The sequence below is a fragment of the Oryzias latipes genome, chromosome 1 (genome assembly GCF_053564925.1).
Source record: "Oryzias latipes strain Hd-rR chromosome 1, Olatipes_Hd-rR_3.1".
NCBI classification, from domain to species: Eukaryota; Metazoa; Chordata; class Actinopteri; order Beloniformes; family Adrianichthyidae; genus Oryzias; species Oryzias latipes.
Window position 1 is genome coordinate 16,031,268 of NC_136237.1, and position 20,062 is coordinate 16,051,329.

The window sequence follows — 20,062 nt, forward strand, 5'->3', positions numbered from 1 at the left end:
ATAAATGCAACTCCCTTCTGTCCTATTTAATTTTAATCAGGATCAGTGTCCATGAACTCATCTGATTATCTCACCAGTAGCACTGCTCAACATTACATTCATCCAGATCCTCATCACCACCTTCATCTTTGCTTCATCACCACAAATGACTCATTAGGGGGTATTTTCCTCTACACACAAGGAATTATTACATGGTTTAGGGTGATGATCTCTTGAAGGCTCATTAGTGTTTGTTGAAAGTCTGCTTATTGCAAATCTGGTTAAAGACCCACTCCAATGAAAATGGTGCTTTTGGCGTTTTAAACATGTTCTTGTAGCATTTTTCTTATGATAGAGAACGTATATAAAATAAAATAAGCCCAAAATGCATTCCTGCGTATTTCTTTATTTAAATCATTGTGAATCAGGAGCAGAGGAAAAAAATGTAGTTGGAAAAACCTTGTAGTTGTGACATAGAAGCTCTAATCCACAAGCTCTCTCCTCCATTCTGATGCATCCACTTCTAACTAGTTTCGGGGTCAGCAAAGTTTATGGCATGAAGTGCCAATTTGAAATTTTCTCCTTAACAACTGTCCCACTACTAACTGTAATGCAAACTCTAATACAAAGAAATACAAAAACATTTTCAATATATCTGAAATTGTATTTTATTCACAAACAGCAGAGATAGCTTTTTAAAACATAAAACTCAAAAAGTGCTTTCATAAAAATATTTTACGGTAAGGTTGAGGTTGAAATAGATTTCCAGCTATGCTTGTTTGAAACAAAAAGTACTGCATCTTTGGTATATAAGACCTACAGCAATAAGAAATAAGAAGTGGCAATATTTATATAGGCGGCCGGGGTCACAGAAGCAGCACTGTGTGAATAGACCCTTTACTTTGCCATCATACACCCCTGCCCCAGGTTGCGGACCCCTGGACTAGATCTTAGTACATCTTGGTTTTCCTCATCTTTAAAACAGTAAAGTTCCAATATTTCTCTTGATTTTTGTTGCATAGGTCATTTTAAGTTGGGGATAAAAGGGGCTGTAAGCTAGCAGAAGAGAGTGCAAATGGAGATGGGTGATGCAGATGGATGATGGGAAGTGGGGGTAGACTGACTCCGCACCAACAGTCCTGCACCGTCCTCCACAACTCAGAGGGGAATTTCTGATGAGCTACTGTCACTTTGCGGAAACTGTCCTAGAAAATGACACGTTTTTTTTTCTTTTTCCTTTGGCTAAAAATGTCATAATCATAATTAAAAGACCACTGGGTACACTTTTGAAATATATCAAAAGATGATCGGAGTGGGACTTTAGGTTAGTTTTAAAGCAGGACAGGATTTCTGTTTTGAACGTAATATTGTATCTTTGTTTCGGCCACCATTTGAAAATAAATAATTTAGTTTGCTGCTGAAACCCAAGCCTATGTGGAATTTTTTGGCAAAAACCGGCCTCTCTTCTCAGCAGGAGAACATCTGTAGGTGGTGCTCATTGATGATATTTGCTGTCATGAATTTTGCACACAAAGAATAAATGACAGAAAAAAAATGTTCCTATGTGTATCAACATCAGATCACACTACACAACGTCAAATGTTAAATGTTCAGTTCAGTTTTGTGTAGATGCTCCTTCCAAATAGCTTCAATAGATCTGAAAAAGCAGAGATGTGATTTGTAATAATGCTAGAATATAAATAAAAGCAATATTACAATCTTTCCTACCACAGGATATTCTTTCAATGCTGGAGAAAGCACAATTAAAAAAAAAGTTTATTTAAACCTTATATTTTGTTCGGGTCAAAATTGACCTGTTTTCACAATTGAAAATTGGCCAATTTTGACCCAAACACAATATAAGGGTTAAATTAGCATTGCTTAAGTTTGGTTAAATCATTTTTGAATCAATGCAAACCACATATACAAACACAAGATGGGAGGTTGATCATTTCTATATACACTGCGAGGTGTGGCAAAAACAAATTGAAATTCTGACGAGAAGTCATCTATTTTGGGTCTGGAATATAATTTTTTTCCCCAAAAATAACAATTCACTTTTTATTTCAATTGGTTTTACTTTAATCACCTCAAAGAAAACATCCCTTTGGCAAGAACAGCATACTTAATAATATATTTGAGGAACAGGTATATCCTTGTGCCATCCCTTATGAGTGAAACGCTTGTTTAATGCACATTTACTGTGAAGTAAATTTACAAATGTATTTCAAGAGTCTGAAGACTGCATCAGATCATACTGTAAAACGACCTTGAAGGGTTTCATCTAAATATGATTTTCTCACCCGCTTTCCCATGTTATCATCCTAAAGGTCTTCCTGGAACGTCATTTTTCCCTCCCTCCTGTGCATGTCGGCAAGGTTTTGCCCCTGTTTCTTCTTCAGTGCATTTCGTTTCTAGCTGAGCACCAATTATTGGACAGTGCTCTGAGGTACAAGGGTGTGCCTGCATGTTGCATGATGGTGATTAAGAAACCGGAATGGCTTCATAAACAAGTCATCTCTTAATAGGGCACAATGTGTTGTGTTTTTTCGAAGTTTGTTTTTGTTTTGAGGGAAGGAGATGATAAGAAATTTAGTATTCATCTAGCCATGTATCAAAAATGGGGACTTAATTTCTTACCACTATTAGTGCTTTAAATGGACAACAAGAAGTGGTGGTACCATTTTTCATGGAAGTAGGTCGAAACATAAATTGCAGAGAATCTTAAATGTAAATATTGATCAATAAAAAGAAGTCCTTTTTTCTATGTGTGAGAAAGGGAGAGTTCAGGTCAAGTCTATAAATGATTTGAGTCATACATTGACTGTGCACAATCACTTTTGTATAACTTGTTGAAACATAAATAAAACATTCAAGACAAGTTGTGAGATCAATCACTGATGTTGGTCGAGGAGGCCTAGGTCTCAGTCTCTGCACTAATTCATTCCAAAGACGTTTTATCGGGTTCAGGTCAGGACCCTGTGCAGTCAATTTTGTCCACAACAGACTCTGTCATCCATGTCTTTATGAACTTTGCTTTGTGCATTGGTGCACAGTCATGTTGGAAGAGGAAGGGGCTGGCTCCAAACTACCAACAAGGTTTTGAGCATGGAATCAGCCAAAACAATTTTGGTATCCTAAAGCATTCAAAGTTCCTTTCACTGGAACTAAGGGGCCAAGCTCAAGTCCTGAAAAACAACCCCAAACCATAATTCCTCCCCCACCACATTTCAGACTCGGTACAATGCAATCTGAAATATGACTAAGAGCGCAAAGGCATGCATTTCCACTGCTCCAGAGTCCAGTGGTAACCTGCTTTACACAACTGTATCCTATCCTTTGCATTGCACTTGGTGATGTGTGGCTTGGATGCAGCTGCTTGGCCATGGAAACCCATTCCATGAGGCTGTTAGCGTACTGTGTTTGGGCTAATATGAAGGTTACATGAAGTTTGGAGCTCTGTAGCAATTGACTGTGCAGAAAGTTGGCGACCTCTTTGCACAATGCGCTTCAGCATCTGCTGAGCCCACTCTGTCAGTTTATGTTGCCTACCCTACCACTTCATGGCTGAGTTGCTGTTGTTCCCAAACTCTTGCATTTTGTTATGATAGAGCTGACTGTTGACTGGAATATTTAGGAGTGAGGAAATTTCACCACGGCATTTGTTGCACAGGTGGCATCCTATGACAGTTCCATGCTGGAATTCACTGAGCTGCTGAGAGCGGCCCGTTCTCTCATAAATCATGTAAAAGCAGTCTGCGTGCCTGAGTGCTTGATTTTAACACCTATAGCCAGGCCAAGTGATTAGGACATATGATTCTGATCATTTGGACGGGTGAGCAAATATCTTTGGTAGTGCATATTTAAAACAAGATAAAAACAAAAGATCATACCAAATAAAAAACATCAAATACAGTATCAAACATTGTTCTATGTCGTTCTCTTTAGAAAAGGCTCCAACAGGTCTTAGGGGCCACTTTTCTTGCACTTGGGACCTCACAAATTAACTTTATAGCCAACAATAAAACACATAACCACAGATGATTTGTGATGTCTCTCCTAATGAGTTCCTTTTGTTGAATAAATGCAAATGTCTGTCTGATATTTAGCATCAAAACCAAAATGATCATCAGTAGAAAGAATTAAAAGACTTAAAATTTCAAGTAGAATCATTTCTAAAGGCCCGTACACACCGGGACGAATATTCGCCAGCGTTTTTCGCCAGCGTTTTTCGCCAGCGTTTTTCGCCACGTTTTTCGCCACGTTTTTCGCCACGTTTTTTGTGTTCACACCCAGGCGATTTTCGGTGACGATGAGCAGAGCGAACATGCAATTTCATTCCCTAACGTTAGATGGCGCTTAATGTAAAACAGAAATACCCCTGTACACAAGGTGGCGCTGCGCAACTTTACGCTTCTTAAAGTCGCTTTTCACTCAGAAGAAGAGAGCAAGTATTTACGCGCTTGTCAGAATCAAACAAAGAAAACATGAATATTTCCAACACCAGTAGCTCTAGCTCCAGTTCCAGCGATGAAGAAATTATTGTTCTGTTGAATGATGAAAGACGCCGAAAAAGACGTAGATTTTGGGTACATCCCATAGTTACGAGAAGAGAAGATCATGGGGAGTTTTATCGACTGGTACAAGAGCTGAAAATGTATCGTGAGCGTTTTCGGGGATATTTTATATGTCCGTCAGTGAGTGCATCTTCTTCGTCTTATTTCTTCGCGACAGTGTAGACGCTACTTGGCATTTATCTTCTTCGCCGTGACGTACGTGTGCTCAGCAAGACAGTTTTGTGTTTGAGCGCCCCCAAGTTGTGTTTTACTGTAACTTCAGAAGCTCCAGACACGTGTGCAAAAGCGCCATTCTCATTGGTCGTATAGTTTTTGACGCGGCGCGTCAAACCAAAAAAACGAACCAGAGGCTTTTTTTTAAAAATGACGCTTTTATGCGTGGCGTTTTTCGCGTCGGTGTGCACACTTACATTGGTGCCCTTTGTTTCGTCGAAATTCGTCCCGGTGTGCCGGCCTTAATGATAAAGTCCTCTGAGTGATGTTGATTTCAATTACCACAATTACCAATTACCACATTTGTATAAGTAAAGATCTTGTTTATTTTTTAATCAGTGATTCACTTTTTGCAGAAAGAGTTACAATATACACAGATTCCCTTCATTGAGCACCAACCATTGCTGATCAGCATCACTTGAAACTACAAGAACTGCCAAGACACCGTTTCCCACAATGCATTGTTTTATAGTCATATAGGTGGCTCGTAGTCAGTGCAGTACCAAATTTCAAGCTGCGCTCGCCTAGGCAGACACATTGACCTTGCAATATGTTTATGATGATTGACATGTGACATCTGAGCAGAAAACTGACCAGCATACACCATGCACCAGTTGATCTACGCAGTGGTGCGTCCTCAAACACGCTTAATATATGTCTGGGGTTAACACCTGATGCTGGCAATGCGAGTGAGTGGGCACAAAATAATCCAGTTTATTAGTATTTCTTTGTTTTCTTAAAAATAATATTTCCAAGTGTTTGAGTGAGGCTCGAGTATTCTGAAAAGTTAAAACGAACATGTTGGCGTTCTGGCGGATAGAAGTGGTGGTGCTGTAAAGAGTGTTATTTGCAAGTGCTGGTACTGAGCACTGGTGAGTACCCGCCCACTTAACCCTTGTGCTATCCTAGGCACTTTACCATTGGGTGTTGGGTCATCTAGACCCACTAGACAGTGCTCTGAACCTTTTTTCTTCAATGATTTGTGATCTTCACTGGTGTCCATGGATTACATGAAATCTTTCCACCTTTATCCACCTTTGTCATGGTAGGGAGAACACGTCAATGTAAGGGTGGGGTCATCTAAGATAGCACAAGGGTTAAAGTTTTATTATAATTATTTGTTTTTATTTTATTTTAAACTCTTGACAGTATTATCAGCATGTCTTTCTGCAGTTTTGAAATTTGTACCAACACGTGTTTCATGGTTCTAGGTGTTTTTCTTTTCATTACTGTTGTGTGAATCATCGATTAGCTTCGTCTTTCTCTTTCTGCTTTTCCCAGCAGGGGTCGCCACAGCGAAACAACCTCTCTTTTGAGGATGAGTTGCATGGTTAACTTGGAAATGTTTTTACGCCGGATGCCCTTCCTGACGCAACCCTCTCAATTTATCCGGGCTTGGGACCGGCACAGAAGCAGAGAAGGGAATAGGGAGCAGCCCAGATTCGAAGCCTGGTTTCACGAACGGAAAGCGCCGCAAACCAGCACGAGCTAAACTGGCCCCCGTGTGAATCATTGATTATAATTGTGGAAAATAATAATATTTTGCATTTAGGGATTTGTTGGTGTTATTGGCCCTTCGGGGCCGCTGTTCTATCTAACAAATCAGAATTACCTTATACAAAGGTCAGTGGGATTTAAGTATATTATGTTCCACTTAGGTCTGTGCAATGTCCATGCAGTGTTACCTGGTAACTGTACTAGATCAAATCGATATCGCACATTATTATTTCATACACCTGTGTTCTCTGTATGTTGTTTTACAACTTGAGTGTAGTGCCGCGCTTCTTTCTCCTAAGTGAAAGCAGTAATCAAGATGCAATCAATCAAAAGTACTTTATAAAGCTCCATTGCGAGAAGTGTGCTCTTACTTTCAGTACCAAAAGTGAATATGCTATTTATATGTTTTTTATAGTTAAATATGTTCTTAAAATAATTTCCCATAGAAATTAAATGAGACCAAGTGATTACTCATGATTCCTTTAAACATTGTATTAAGTGCCTGTTTCTTTTAAATGGAAACTACTTGAAGCCTTAAAAGCTGTAAAAGCTACTAAATCTTCTAAAGCCGTTAAAAGCTGGCAAAGGCCTTTTGGATCTTTCAAAAGCAACCAAGACAGCTATTAAAAGTTATAAGTATATTCCAAATAAAAGGCATTCTAAAGCTTTTTAATGAACTTTCAAAAACTATAAAAAGCTATTTATAAATCAAAATGAATGAGATGAAGTTATTAACCATGATTCCTCAAGACTGCTAGACTTGTGCCTGATTCTTCTAAAGGGCTGCTATTGGAAGCTAAAGGTGCTTAAAAGCTACAACATGTTATTTAAAAGCTACCAAAAAAGCTTTTAAAGTTTTTTTTTTAGTAAAACTGTAAAAAATATGCCTTAATGCTATCATTAAAGCTTTGAGGTTTTTTTTTAATAACTAATACTATAGAAAAAATGCCTTAAAAGCTATCAAAATAGCTTTCAAAAGCTTACCAAACTATTTAAATAACTTCTAAAAGGTATAAAAAGCTATTTAAAAAGGAATGAGATCAATCTATTACCCATGATTGCTCAAAACCATGAGTATTTCTTCTTAAGACATCCTACTGTAAGTTTGATAAGTTCCACCTAGTGTTTAATGATAATATTACAGAAGTCTTGTCTTTGCTGTTAACATTGTTGTGTTTTAAGAATGGAAAAAAATAATAATAAAATTCTTAACCTTTGTGCTATCTTGTGGGGTCAAAATGACCCCACCCTTAAACTGATGTGTTATCCCTACCATGACAAAGGTGGATAAAGGTGAAAAGGATTTCATGTAATCCATGGACCCCAGTGAAGATCACAAATCATTGAAGAAAAAAGGTTCAGTGCACTGTCTAGTGGGGTGCAGATGGCCCCTCTCCCAATGTTAAAAGTGCAGAGGATAGCACAAGGGTCAAGATGGTAAAATGAGTCCCGATCTCTAAAACTAATCTAGTTACAAGATTAAACTTTGCCATTTTGGTTTTATAAATGGTCCTGTATAATATAAAATGTTTTAAATGTTTTTAGGCCTTTTAGTTTGAACAGTTATGTCACTATATTCTTGAAATTAAAGGTGCATCCATATTTAAACTGGGTATTTTGGCCTTTGAGAGGGAGCCAGTTTAGCTCGTGCTGGTTTGCAGCGCCTTCCGTCTGTGGAACCAGGCTTCGAATCCGGGCTGCTCCCTATTCCCTTCTCTGCTTCTGTGCTGGTCCCCAAGCCCTTTTAAAATTGAGAGGGTTGCGTCAGGAAGGGTATCCGGCATAGAACATTGCCAAGTTAACCATGCGACTCATCCTTGACAGGGAGGTTGTTTCGCTGTGGCGACCCCTGATGGGAAGAGCCGAAAGGGAAAGAAGACTTGTTAAAAATGTTGACCTTGAAGCCTCTCACTTCCTCTATAGGTTGTTTTTACTTAGCTGTGGCCTGAAATGATTATGTGTTACACAGGCATCAGTGAAAATTGCAATGAGGATGGGACAAAGCCGAAAGAGAAAGAAGATTTTGGCCTTTGATAGCAAAAGCTTTGAAATGCTTAAAATAATTTTCTTTAACCCTTGTGCTATCTTAGATGACCCCACCCTTACACTGACATGTTCTCCCTACCATGACAAAGGTGGATAAAGGTGGAAAGATTTAATGTAATCCATGGACACCAGTGAAGATCACAAATCATTGAAGAAAAAAGGTTCAGCGCACCGTCTAGTGCAGGGGTCTCAAACTCAATATACCTGGGGGCCACTGAAAGCAGGGTCTAGCTGAGGGAGGGTCGCAACTTCAACGCACACACACGCTCGCACGCAACTTGTGAGTGTCTGAGAGCCAATAAATTTGTATGGAACATGTACTATACTATTACTATACTCTATTATTAACTGTTTTCTTTACAAAATGTACTCATAAAACTCCCATTCAAATAAAATACATAATCAAATCAAAATCAATAAGTAAATAAATCAGTAACACATTTCTGTTTATTTAGTCTTCTATATCTGCTGTTTTCTAATTTAAACATCCTTATTAACACAGTTTAGTTAACACTGTTGAATTATAACTATTAAACACAAATCTGTGTTTAATAGTTATAACCTTCAATGATCTGTAACCTCCATCAATGGTTCTTCTGAACATGGCTTCTCTTGTTTACTTCTCACTGATGGACACTTGGCAGCACTTCGTCCCAAACAGCTGAGACCCTCAGTGTGGATGAAGATGATTGTCTGTAAATCTGGACTGGACTTGGACTTATTGAAATTGAAGGTGGAGACATCAGAGAGTATGTGCTCCCAATTTTGAGTCTGTGTTGAATTTCTTTTTTTGAGTTTACTTTTTAAAACACAAATCAGGAAAGGAGAAACAAAATTCAGTAACCATTCTTTCTTATGACTTTTGCACATTTAAACCCAGATCACAAGTTATTGTAGAGCAGCCGGTCAGCCACTCCTATATTTTTATAAAAAACGGATCAAAAATTCATGTTGGCGACACCAAATAAGTGCAGCCAAGATGCACAATAAGCGTGTTTGAGATCACCCAGGTGGATGAAACGCTGCGCAGATCACCTGGTGTGAGACGTATATTTTTGCTTTTGCTCAAACATCACCTGTGAATCATCAGAAAAATATCACCAGAAAGGGGCGGGAGCAAGGCCCCAACCTGAGCAAACACAGCTTGAAATGTAATACTGCACTGACTGCAAGCCGCCGATTGACTACAAAACAATGCATTATGGGACATGTGTCCTGATGGGTTTTTGTAGTTGATTGATCAATTAAAATAATTTAAAATACCAATTGATTAAAAAAGGCTACATACATTGCAAAACATTCAAATAAATATAAAAGAAATATCACAGATCATACTAAGGGGGAGAGGCAGATTAAAACTAAAAATTGAATGTTAAGGACAACTCCAACTTTCTGTTCTCCTTCAGTCTCGCTGCAGCTTCACCGTCCTCCCCCCCACCCCCACCCCCACCCCCCGCCGCCTGGTCTCCGTAACGATTCAGGCACAGCGCTGGTTCATCTCAAAAACGTCTATCGTTGCATTTTCCCCACATATTTTCAGTGTGTCTAAGAGTAAAGTTAGCTGCCACGCATGTAGGTGTGGGACATTTATTCTCCTCAGCGACCCATCTCCTGCGGGAGTGGAGAGAACCGTTTGGTTGAGGTTGATACACCGCCGCGCGCCTAACCGTAACCATAACCGTAACCCTCCTCCGGGTCTGTGCGGCCCAGAGAAAGGTTCAGCACTGACTGCATGTATTTAGAAAAATTACGAGCGAATATATACGCTCTAAAAATGAAAGTAAGGAACTCCTTAATGTGGTCCGAGGAGGGGGCTGTCAGGTTTCTTGCCTTAAATGTTCCCCTGCTTTCAAGCCCGATCAATGTAACGCCCCCAAAAGTCATATACCCCACTGGTTGGGCAGCTCCGCGCACAAAAAAAAAAAAAAAATGAAAAAGTGTCATTCATACAGACTGGCGGGCCGCATTAACAATAAACTTTTGAATGAAGGCGTGGGCTGCAAAATATCATCTTGGGGGCCGCAAATAGCCAGCGGGCCGCGAGTTTGAGACCCCTGGTCTAGTGGGTCTAGATGACCAAACTCCTAATGTTAAAGTGTCTAGGATAGCACAGGGGTTAAAGGAATTGCAAATCTAGTTTTTGATGGTAATGTTTATAGGTGGGTGCACTTTTTCAGTTTTTAAAAATCAGGCTTGGCCTTTTTTTTTATTTTGATCAAATTAAACTACACCTAGCTAAGAAGCTCTAATGCAGTTTAAGTTGACAGGTGAATTTATTACTTTCTACAAGTTAAATGAAATCAGACACAGCGAGTAAATATAAAGGAGCTGGAGGAGTAAAACACTAAAATCATGATTGCTAGTTTTAACAACCAGACTTGGTTTTTGTTTTCCTTCTGTTCTGCTAAAAAAAATTAAACCTAGCTAAGAGGCTTAAAGGATGTTTGCCAAGAAAGATCCATTTAGTATTTTGCTATGTGAATATTATCCAACACGTTGAGTGAAATCAGACACAAAGCAGCTTGAGGAAATCCCCAAAAGTTATGATTGTTTATGTCCAAATTCTAAAAATAATGTGACGCCTTTGTCCTGATGGAAACAAGATCAATTTCTGGAGTTGAAAATTGTAGGTTTAAGTCATTTCTGGGTCTCATTTGAGTGAAGCGACTTTATCATCGTCGATGAAAATGTTTGCTAATCATTGATGAAAGACCAAATTCCTCCTCCATATTTAAGTTTGCCTTTCTGACTGATATCCTGTTCTCCTTCACAGGGTTTTTGACATTTCCTTGATGGGATCATCTGATTCACTAATGTGACTGGACTCTTGAGACCTCAATGGAGCTCATCCAGACCACCAAAGTTTCTCTGCAGCCCTTGGAAGCTCACACAACAAAATGGAGCAACAACTCTGTACTGCCCTACCCTCGCTATTTTGCATCTACTCCTTCTGAGCCTCCTTTCAGCCCCAACCTTACTGATGGTTTTTTCTTGTTTAACAGCAGCTGTTACAACTGTACTACATCAGACACTCTCACTGGTTTGGCTGGAATTTTCATCCCCCTTATTTATGGGATTGTCTGCATCGTTGGATTGGTGGGAAACACTTTGGTCATCCATGTGATTGTCAACTACACTAAGAATGAGTCAGTCACAAATATTTACATCCTCAACCTGGCCATTGCAGATGAGCTCTTCATGTTGGGTCTGCCCTTCTTGGCTGTGCAGAATGCTCTCCTGTCTTGGCCCTTCGGTTCTCTGATGTGTCGAGTGGTCATGACTGTTGACGCTTTCAACCAGTTCACCAGCATCTTTTGCCTGACAGTAATGTCGGTGGATCGATACCTGGCTGTCGTCCACCCCATTCGGTCGTCCTGGTGGAGACGCCCCCGTGTGGCAAAGGCAATCAGTGCCACGGTTTGGGGAGGGTCTTTTGTCGTGGTTCTGCCAGTTGTGGTGTTTGCAGATGTGCTAAAGGATGATGGCAACTGTAGCATTGTGTGGCCTGAGCCAGCAGAAGTGTGGAAAACGTCTTTTATAGTGTACACCTGTACTGTCGGGTTCTTCTGCCCCCTGCTGGTCATCTCTTTGTGCTACCTCCTGATCATCATCAAGGTATTGCTTTTAATCATATTTACTTTTTTCTTTAATAGAGTCAAAAAGTGTGATTATCTAATTGGATGTAGGCGATGCTTCATTCAAATGTCATTAATTTCAATGAACTCCAGGAGTTTATTAGAAATTCACCACTGAGTTTTGGGCAAGACTGTTTGCCCGAAGTAAGCCAGCCCCCACTTCCCATCACCCATCTGTTACAAGCTAGCTTCTGACAACCCCAACCACACATAACATGGCAACAAAAATGTTGCAATCCAACAGTACAGTTTTGAGCCAGATGCCAGCTCAGATGAGGAAAAGAAAGACGTTAATGGATCTATTTGTTTTCAAGTGAATACATCATAATCTTTAACCAGATATATATTTATTTGTGGGGCAGTGGTTTTGTCATAATCTATAATCTATAAACTGAAATCTGGAGTTTCATCTTACAAATCAAAGCAGTATCAAAGCTTTCTTTTTCCACTCAGTGCAAAAAAATATGTTGTGACTAACACATCAACATGTGAAATTGTCTGTTTTGTCTTTCACAACTAATTTGATTTTCTTTCTAAAATGAATTGAAGCATAAACAGTTAAGATCGAACAGATGAGCCAAGTACAAAAACTACAGCTAAGTTAGTTGTGTGTACACAACATAATGCTTGAAGTCAGATCTATGAGCTCAGAGGGCTATATGTGGCTCGCAGACTGCAAATTCCCCATCTGTGCTTTGAGCTTACTGATATAGATCAAGAAGATTAGGCTGATCATCTTAAAAACTCCTTCCCTGTGTGAATCTAACATTTCTTTCTTCATTGTTTCCACTGATCTTGACCCAAATATCTGTGCACTGGGTTTCACTGCTAAATTAATTGAATTGCAAGTTCACAATTCAAATTATTCAATTAAATATTGGTTATTTTTAATATTTCTATCCAAGACCAATTTGATTTTGATTGTGGAATTCTGTTCACATTATTAACAACATAAACTGTACAAAACTGGAAGTTATCAGTTTTTTACCTGAACATACATACAAAAAATAATACAGTGATCCTGCAAATGCAAAAAGTGTGTGTGTGAACAGGCCTCATACGCAGGCCTTCTAGATTGGTTGTTACATCTGAACCTGACCGTAATGATAAACATACAGCAACTCGTTGCTTTATGCTGCTTAACTTCTATAATCACCCTCCTATGCCCCCCTCTCTAACATCCCTCTCTTTTCTTCCCTCCTTTCCTTTTCCGTCCGGTCCAACACAAAATATTTTCCAAATACGATTAAAATAAACAAAGTTTGGCCTTGATTAAAAAAGGGGTTTATTCAGACATACCTCTAGTTTGTCAGAAGATTCATAACCCCTGTTGTTAAAGTAAAATATGTCCAACACAAGAGGCCTTCAGCTCTCATCTGTTTGCCCAGCTGTTGCACAAGACAAGTAAAAAAAAAGGAGGAAAAAAAGAAACAAATGCATACACTATTTATTTCCGTTTTGGAGGAAGTTTTTTTTTTTAAACTACCAGATTCTGTTCACCACATCTGTCTGTCTTGATGCGTCATGTGACTTTAAGCAGCTGCTCGTAATGCTAAGTTAAAAGCTCAAACCTAAAAGGCTAAGGAAAAACAAACAAAAAACATATTTGGAAAGTTTCTTTGGGGAAAAAAGAGCCAGAGTAAGGATCTTTTACTTTAACGAAAAATAAAGCTGCTGTTTACAGACAAAACTAGGAGTCTTCCTTGACATATGGACTTATTGAGACAGTTGTTCTCACGTATCAGAAGCCGTTCCACTTGATACAGGGCAACTGATTCTCGAATTTTTTACATACGCACATAATGAAGATGCAGACACGGTTGATTCACGTTTATTATTGTATTTAAAAAATACCAGTTTTGCAACGGTTTTCTCATTTTATTTTTGCTTTATCCGTCACACCATAAATTCACCCACCTACATGTTAAAGACAGGTCCGTGAAAACATTGTGTGACGTTATACCGGTCCGTGGCGCTCTACAGCTCATAGGTGTTGATTTTCCATCACCTCTCTTCTCCTCATGCTGCAGATCAGGGAGCTTGTGGCCCCTTTAGTGTGATTTCTACGTCACAAAAATCTTCTTTTTCAAACAGCATTTTTTGTCTGCTCCTGATTTATGACAATTTGAATGCAGAAATACACAGAAATTGAATTTTAAGCTAGATTTTATTTGCATGTCCTCCATCATTAGTAAAAAGGCCACAAGAACATTTTAAAAACACTAAAAGACAGACAAATAGATCTTTATTTGTCATTGTCACAGGTTCAATGAGATTAAAAGTGCTTCCTTGTCAGTGCAACACCGATATACCTTAAAAACAACACATGGTAAAAACGTACCGGTACATAAAAAGTGCTTATCTGGTAACTAAAACAGGAAATGAATTAAATTTGTTGCTACATATGGACTAAAACTTAAAAAAAAAAACAGAATACTCGATATGTGTTAAAATTGTTAAAACCAGAGGAGAAAATAATAAATAATAATGAATATTGAAGAAAACATCAACCGTATCACAATTTACAAGAAGAGGTCCAGATTTAATGCTTCATAGACATGTTTAAAAGTTTTATGGCAGTTGGATAAAAACTGTTCTGGAGTCTATTTGTCCTTACTCTGCTTGAATTGTAGCGTCTGCCTGAAGGCAACAGATCACTTCCAGGTTAAGCTCTGCCTCATGTGGAATCACAGGAAGCAGACGTCTGCCACCCTCTCCATGCAGTCCCCATGGATGAATAGTGGCACTATGCCCGTCTTCTTCTCCTTGTAGTCTATTATCATTTTTTTGGTCTTTGATGTGTTGAGGAGGAAGTTTTTGGTTGAACACTATATTGACACCACTGTGGTGTCATCAGCGAACTTTACGATGGTGTTGCTGTGGTGGGCAGGTTTGCAGTCATACGTGTACTGGGAGTAGAGCAGAGTACTCAGTACACAACCCTGGGGGAAGCCGGTACTGAGGCTTAGTGCAGATGATATATGATGTCCCACTCTGACTCTCTGTCTGTGACCGGAGAGGAAGCTGCTGATCCACATGCAGGTTGAACGGTGCAGTCCCAGGTCCTCCAACTTGGCCACCAGCTTATGTTGGAGGATGGTGTTGAAGGCCGATCATCCTAACATAGCTCCCTCGCTGCTCCAGATGGGAAACAGCAGCATGCAGAGCTGTTTTAATCGTTTCGCCCTGTATGCAAACTGGCAGGGGTCCAATCCCGGTTGGAGGGCTGCTGTTATGTGAAAACAGACCAGCTTTACGAAGCACTTCATGGCTGTTGGAGGGAGAACCATTGGTTTTTAGTCATTGAAGCTGGAGATGTGAGGCTTCTTGAGCAATGTTTGGAGGAGGACTTCGGGCAGAGTGGGACCATTGACTGTACCAGGGATTGGTTGAAGATCTTTGTGAAGACTGCAGTCAGCTGGTCTGCACAATCCCTTACCAGTCGCCCCAGGACACCATCAGGACCGGCAGCCTTCCTCGGATTGACTGCACGCAGGGTGTGTCTCACCTCCTGCTTATCCAGGACGAGGATGGTACTGTGTGAGCTGTGTGGTGAAGCTGAGGTGCCTGTGGTGTAGTGACATCAACGAGGGCAAAGAAGAGGTTTAAGCCAGTGTGATGTCACCTTCTGTAGCTCTGAGGTTGGTTCTGTAGTTCTGTGTTGGATTCTCTGCCACACCTGTCAGCTGTCATCACTGTCTGGGTGGTTTTCAATCTTCCTCCTGTAGTCTGTTTGACCTTCCGAGTCTTAATGTAGCACAGCCAAGTGGACAACTCCAGGTCCTGATGTTCAAACACCTCTGTCCTTTAACCCTTGTGCTATTCTATGGGGTCCAGATGACCCGATCCTTACATTGACGTATTATCCCTACCATGACACAGGTGGATAGAGGTGGAGAGGATTTCATGTAATCCATGGACAGGGAAGATCACAAATCATTGAAGAAAAAGGGTTTAGTCTTGTGAGGTCTAGATGACCCCACTCCCAATGTTAAAGTGCCTAGGATAGCACAAGGGTTAAAGCAGTCCTGCAGCCACTGGGAAGCATCATCTGGCCACGTGGAAATAGAGATGGTGGGAACTGTTTTCCTGAGTGGGATTTATACAGGAATTAAAAGCAAGGACAGATGGTCAGACTGGCCCAGGTGTGGTAGAGATCTGGCTCTGTAGCCCATTTTGATGTTGAAACAGACTTTGTCGAGAGTGTTGTTTCCTCTTGTGGTGCACTTAACATGCTGATGGAATTTAGGCAGAGCTGTCTTCAAGTCTGCATGGTTAAAATCCCCAGCAATGATCTGCATCAGGATATTTGCTCTGCTGGTTCCCAGTGCTGGCATGGAGACGGGCAATAGCTGAATTGGCATTAGCATCAGGTGGGATGTACACAAATACGCAGAGCCCGCCTCCTCTGCTCTTGCCAGAATCAGCGACATTACATTAAGTCATGGCGCTGCACTGTGCAACCTGCTAGCTTAAAAGTGAAATCAAGCGGATAAACTCGCTTGTTACTAGAGGTGTAAGAAAAAATTGTTAATTTGGCAATACTTGTATCGATTCAAAATGCTTCAAAATCAGACAATGTTGACTGTTCCCTTTCTATATTTTAACTTACCAAAATAAAAGAACTATGAATTTGCTTTGTTAAACGCAACTTATATATGAGATACAATTAAAGTGCTTAACATTGTGATCATTAAATAAACCTAATTTGACCATTTTATTACAGCGGAAGACATTAAAATTAAGGTTGAGTTTTTTCGAAGTCATATTTAAAAAAAACAGAAAGAAAACATTTTTCGTAAAATATCGGGATACGTATCGTATCGCAGGGCGCGTATCGGGATACGTATCGTATCGCCAGACTCTTGCCAATATACACCCCTACTTGTTACACGTCCATCACAGCGGAACCCAATTTTAAGGAGCTTGTGTCGGCTGTAGGTGTGATCAGCCCAACTGAATGTGCACAAATCATACATGAAAAACATCCAAACATGACAATGACCATTCAAAAACCAGGCAGCTGCAGCTATGTGTGCTGCCATCTTGACACTCCTATCATTTTCATTGGAGTGGGTCTTTACCTCCTTAACATTACAGCTGTCGCCGGCAACATTTAAAGAACGCATTTTCTTTGATACATTGTTACACTGATCCTTCATGCAATCAACATGAATCAGCTGATCTGGACACAGATTGGCTTCGTACCATTAAGCAGCACCTTACTAGCGTAAAGCGTGAAAGCAGCTTTTCTCAGTGACAGAATCAGCTGGAAATGTGTTAATTGCGTAAATGGTTGGACATTTACGTAGTGGAAAGAATGTCAACGCTGGAGCTTAAGCTGCAATGTAAAAGAGTTATAAGGTGCTGGTAAATCTTACAGCTTGATGAAAAAATCTAAAGTAACCATTTTAGCTATAAAGTTTTTTGTAAAAAATTTAAATGTTTCTCTACTTTATGAAATAATTATGAATTTGTTGAGTTATCTTTTGACTCTAGCTTGTTTGTACTCAATATATGTTTTGTTTTTTAGGTGAGAAGTGTTGGGAAGCGAACACAGATGGCTTCCACCAGACGCAGGAAGTCCGAGCGTAAAATCACCCGGATGGTGGTGGTCGTCGTGGCGGTGTTTGTCTTTTGCTGGCTTCCTTTTTATGCGCTGAATGTCATAAACCTTCTCGTAGTCCTTCCTGGAGATTTTAGGGGGCTCTATTATTTCGTTGTTGTGCTTTCATATGCCAACAGTTGTGCCAACCCCATCCTGTATGGATTTCTGTCCGACAACTTCAAGAGAGGCTTTAGGAAGGCTCTGTGCCGCACCTCACGAAGGGTGAAGAACAACGACCGGGTTTGCACCGAGGTCCAGCGACCGACAGAGGAGTGGGGAGGGATTTTGCTCCAACCGAAAAAGAGTGACGTTGCCGCCAACGTGCATAAGAAAAACTGTGGTGAAGGGCGAGTGGAGGAAGAAATCCTGGGAGAAGTAGGGAACTCGCAGGGCAGGGAAATTTATCAGCATTCACACAAAGGAAACCAAAGAGAGCCCCTGAAGACAGAGACTGTGCAGGGGGCTAATCCTGACCTGACCACAGGCTTTACCCCTGAAACTGCCCCTCCCTCAACCAGCAGGCATAAAAACCATGATTCCCAGCCTGAGAAGGTTGTGTACATAAACTCTGTCCTTGACATCAGCTATCTCTAATACATCCCGATGATGTTTACAAGGATGACCGAGGAGAGGATTCTGAATAATTGATCCTATGAAAATCCTGGGATTTGACCATTCACACCAGTTTGAAGTATATATCAGTTTTCCATACGTCAGTCTATTGATTTGATATTAATAAACCATGAAAGACTTCATGTTTATTAATTGAGAAGTTAAAAATTTTGAAAATGTGGACATTTATAGAAATGCTGAACTTTTTTTTTATTCTTTGTTATTAACAATGACAATATTTTTTCCTTCCTGTGACTAAATATTTTGGTTAAAACAGAAAATAATTTCAAACTCATTCCCTTTAAAGTTCGATCTTTTGACCTATTTTAAAAGTTTTCCCAGTGGTCTTTTAGACATGATGATGCAGGTGTAACCCTTGTGCTATCCTAGGCACTTTAACGTAGACCCATTAGACAGTGCGCTAAACCTTTTTTCTTCAATGATTTGTGATCCTCACTGATGTCCATGGATTACATGAAATCTTTCCACCTTTATCCTCCTTTGTCATGGTAGGGAGAACACGTCAAAGCAATGGTGGGGTCATCTAAGATAGTACAAGGGTTAAGCCAAAATGAAAAAAAGAAATCTGTGTTGTTTTCTAGGACATAGTTTCTGCAGAGCAGCAGCAGTGAGAGGGACCTGGCTGCAGACAAGATGGCTTCAGACTTTATCGTCCAGAGGTGGAAATTACACAACTTTAGGCTGAAGCTAAAATTATTTTTTTTCTTAGTTTGAATATTTTAATTATTTTATTCAGAAGTTACAAATAGGGCAGTCAAAAAATGATTATGTTTTTCAAGAAAATGCATGAAAGTGTTGATTGCACTGTCTTTTATAAATTAGCGCATGCTTTATTTTATAGGTTTGAAACAGAAGTGGATTCTGTTTGTGCTTCTATAACGCAGATCTGCTCTTTGCGGAGGAATGTTCTTTTTTATGAATTACAAGTCAAACAATCTTAAATAACAAACGTACAAGATGTATGAATCATAGCAAAAGCATACAGAAACAGTAGGAAATAAAAGAGCAACAAAAAGGAGCTAAGGAAACAGATGCTTCTCACTTTTAGGCGGAGACGCTGATTTAATTTTTAGAAGATTAAATTGCGTTGAGAATTGATGTTGCTTTATTTGTGCCACGCCAGTAAAAAATAACGTTTTAGTGAGTAAAGTAAGCTTAACCCTTGTACTATCCTAGGTACTTTGACATTGGGAGTGGGGGTCATCTAGATCCCACAAGACAGTGCGCTGAACTTTTTTCTTCAATGATTTGTGAACCTCACTGGTTCACTGGTTTCCATGGATTACATGAAATCCTCTCCACCTTTGTCATGGTAGAGATAACATGTCAATGGTCATCTTGACCCCAAAGGATAGCACAAGGGTTACGAAGGGACAAAAACTGGGATAATTTTATTGCTTTCAAAATTGTGATTAACCCTTGTGCTATCTTAGATGACCCCACCCTTATATTGATTCATCTTCTTAACCGTTTATTCCCTTTCGGGGTCACGGGGTTGCCGGAGCCTATCCCGGCCACTTGGGCGAAGGCAAGGGATACCCTGGACTGGTCGCCAGTCTGTCGCAGGGTGGAATCCTTATATTGATTTTTTTTATATACATTGATTAATTTTCTTTGATTATAATGTTCTCCCTACCATGACAAAGGTGGATAAAGGTGGAAAGATTTCATGCAATCCATGAACACCAGTGAAGATCACAAATCATTGAAGAAAAAAGGTTCAGAGCTCTGTCTAGTGGGTCCAGATGACCCAACTCCCAATGGTAAAGGGCCTAGAACAAGGGTTACGAAAACTGTTCAGAAAGTAAAAAAAAGTTAAAAAAAGAAAAAGAAAAAGCGCAACTGTTAGGGTTGCCAGTAAAAATGGTTTTTCG

The 20,062-nt window shown here is 39.9% G+C and overlaps 1 protein-coding gene across 2 annotated transcripts in view; it reads left to right on the forward strand.

Moving 5' to 3' along the window:
- sst3b (somatostatin receptor 3b) overlaps positions 1-18,308 on the forward strand; it is a 63,689-nt gene extending 45,381 nt beyond the window's left edge. The window contains exons 2-4 of one of the 2 annotated variants that reach the window (XM_078950215.1): positions 11,086-11,927; positions 17,481-17,573; positions 17,693-17,890. In XM_078950215.1, coding sequence (XP_078806341.1) covers positions 11,151-11,927; positions 17,481-17,573; positions 17,693-17,749 — 927 coding nt within the window. In that variant the 5' untranslated portion in view covers positions 11,086-11,150 and the 3' untranslated portion in view covers positions 17,750-17,890. Of the gene's footprint in view, positions 1-11,085; positions 11,928-17,480 lie in introns of both variants that reach the window. The other variant, XM_004066117.5, reaches the window with a different exon arrangement.
- The last annotated feature ends 1,754 nt before the right edge of the window (positions 18,309-20,062 follow it).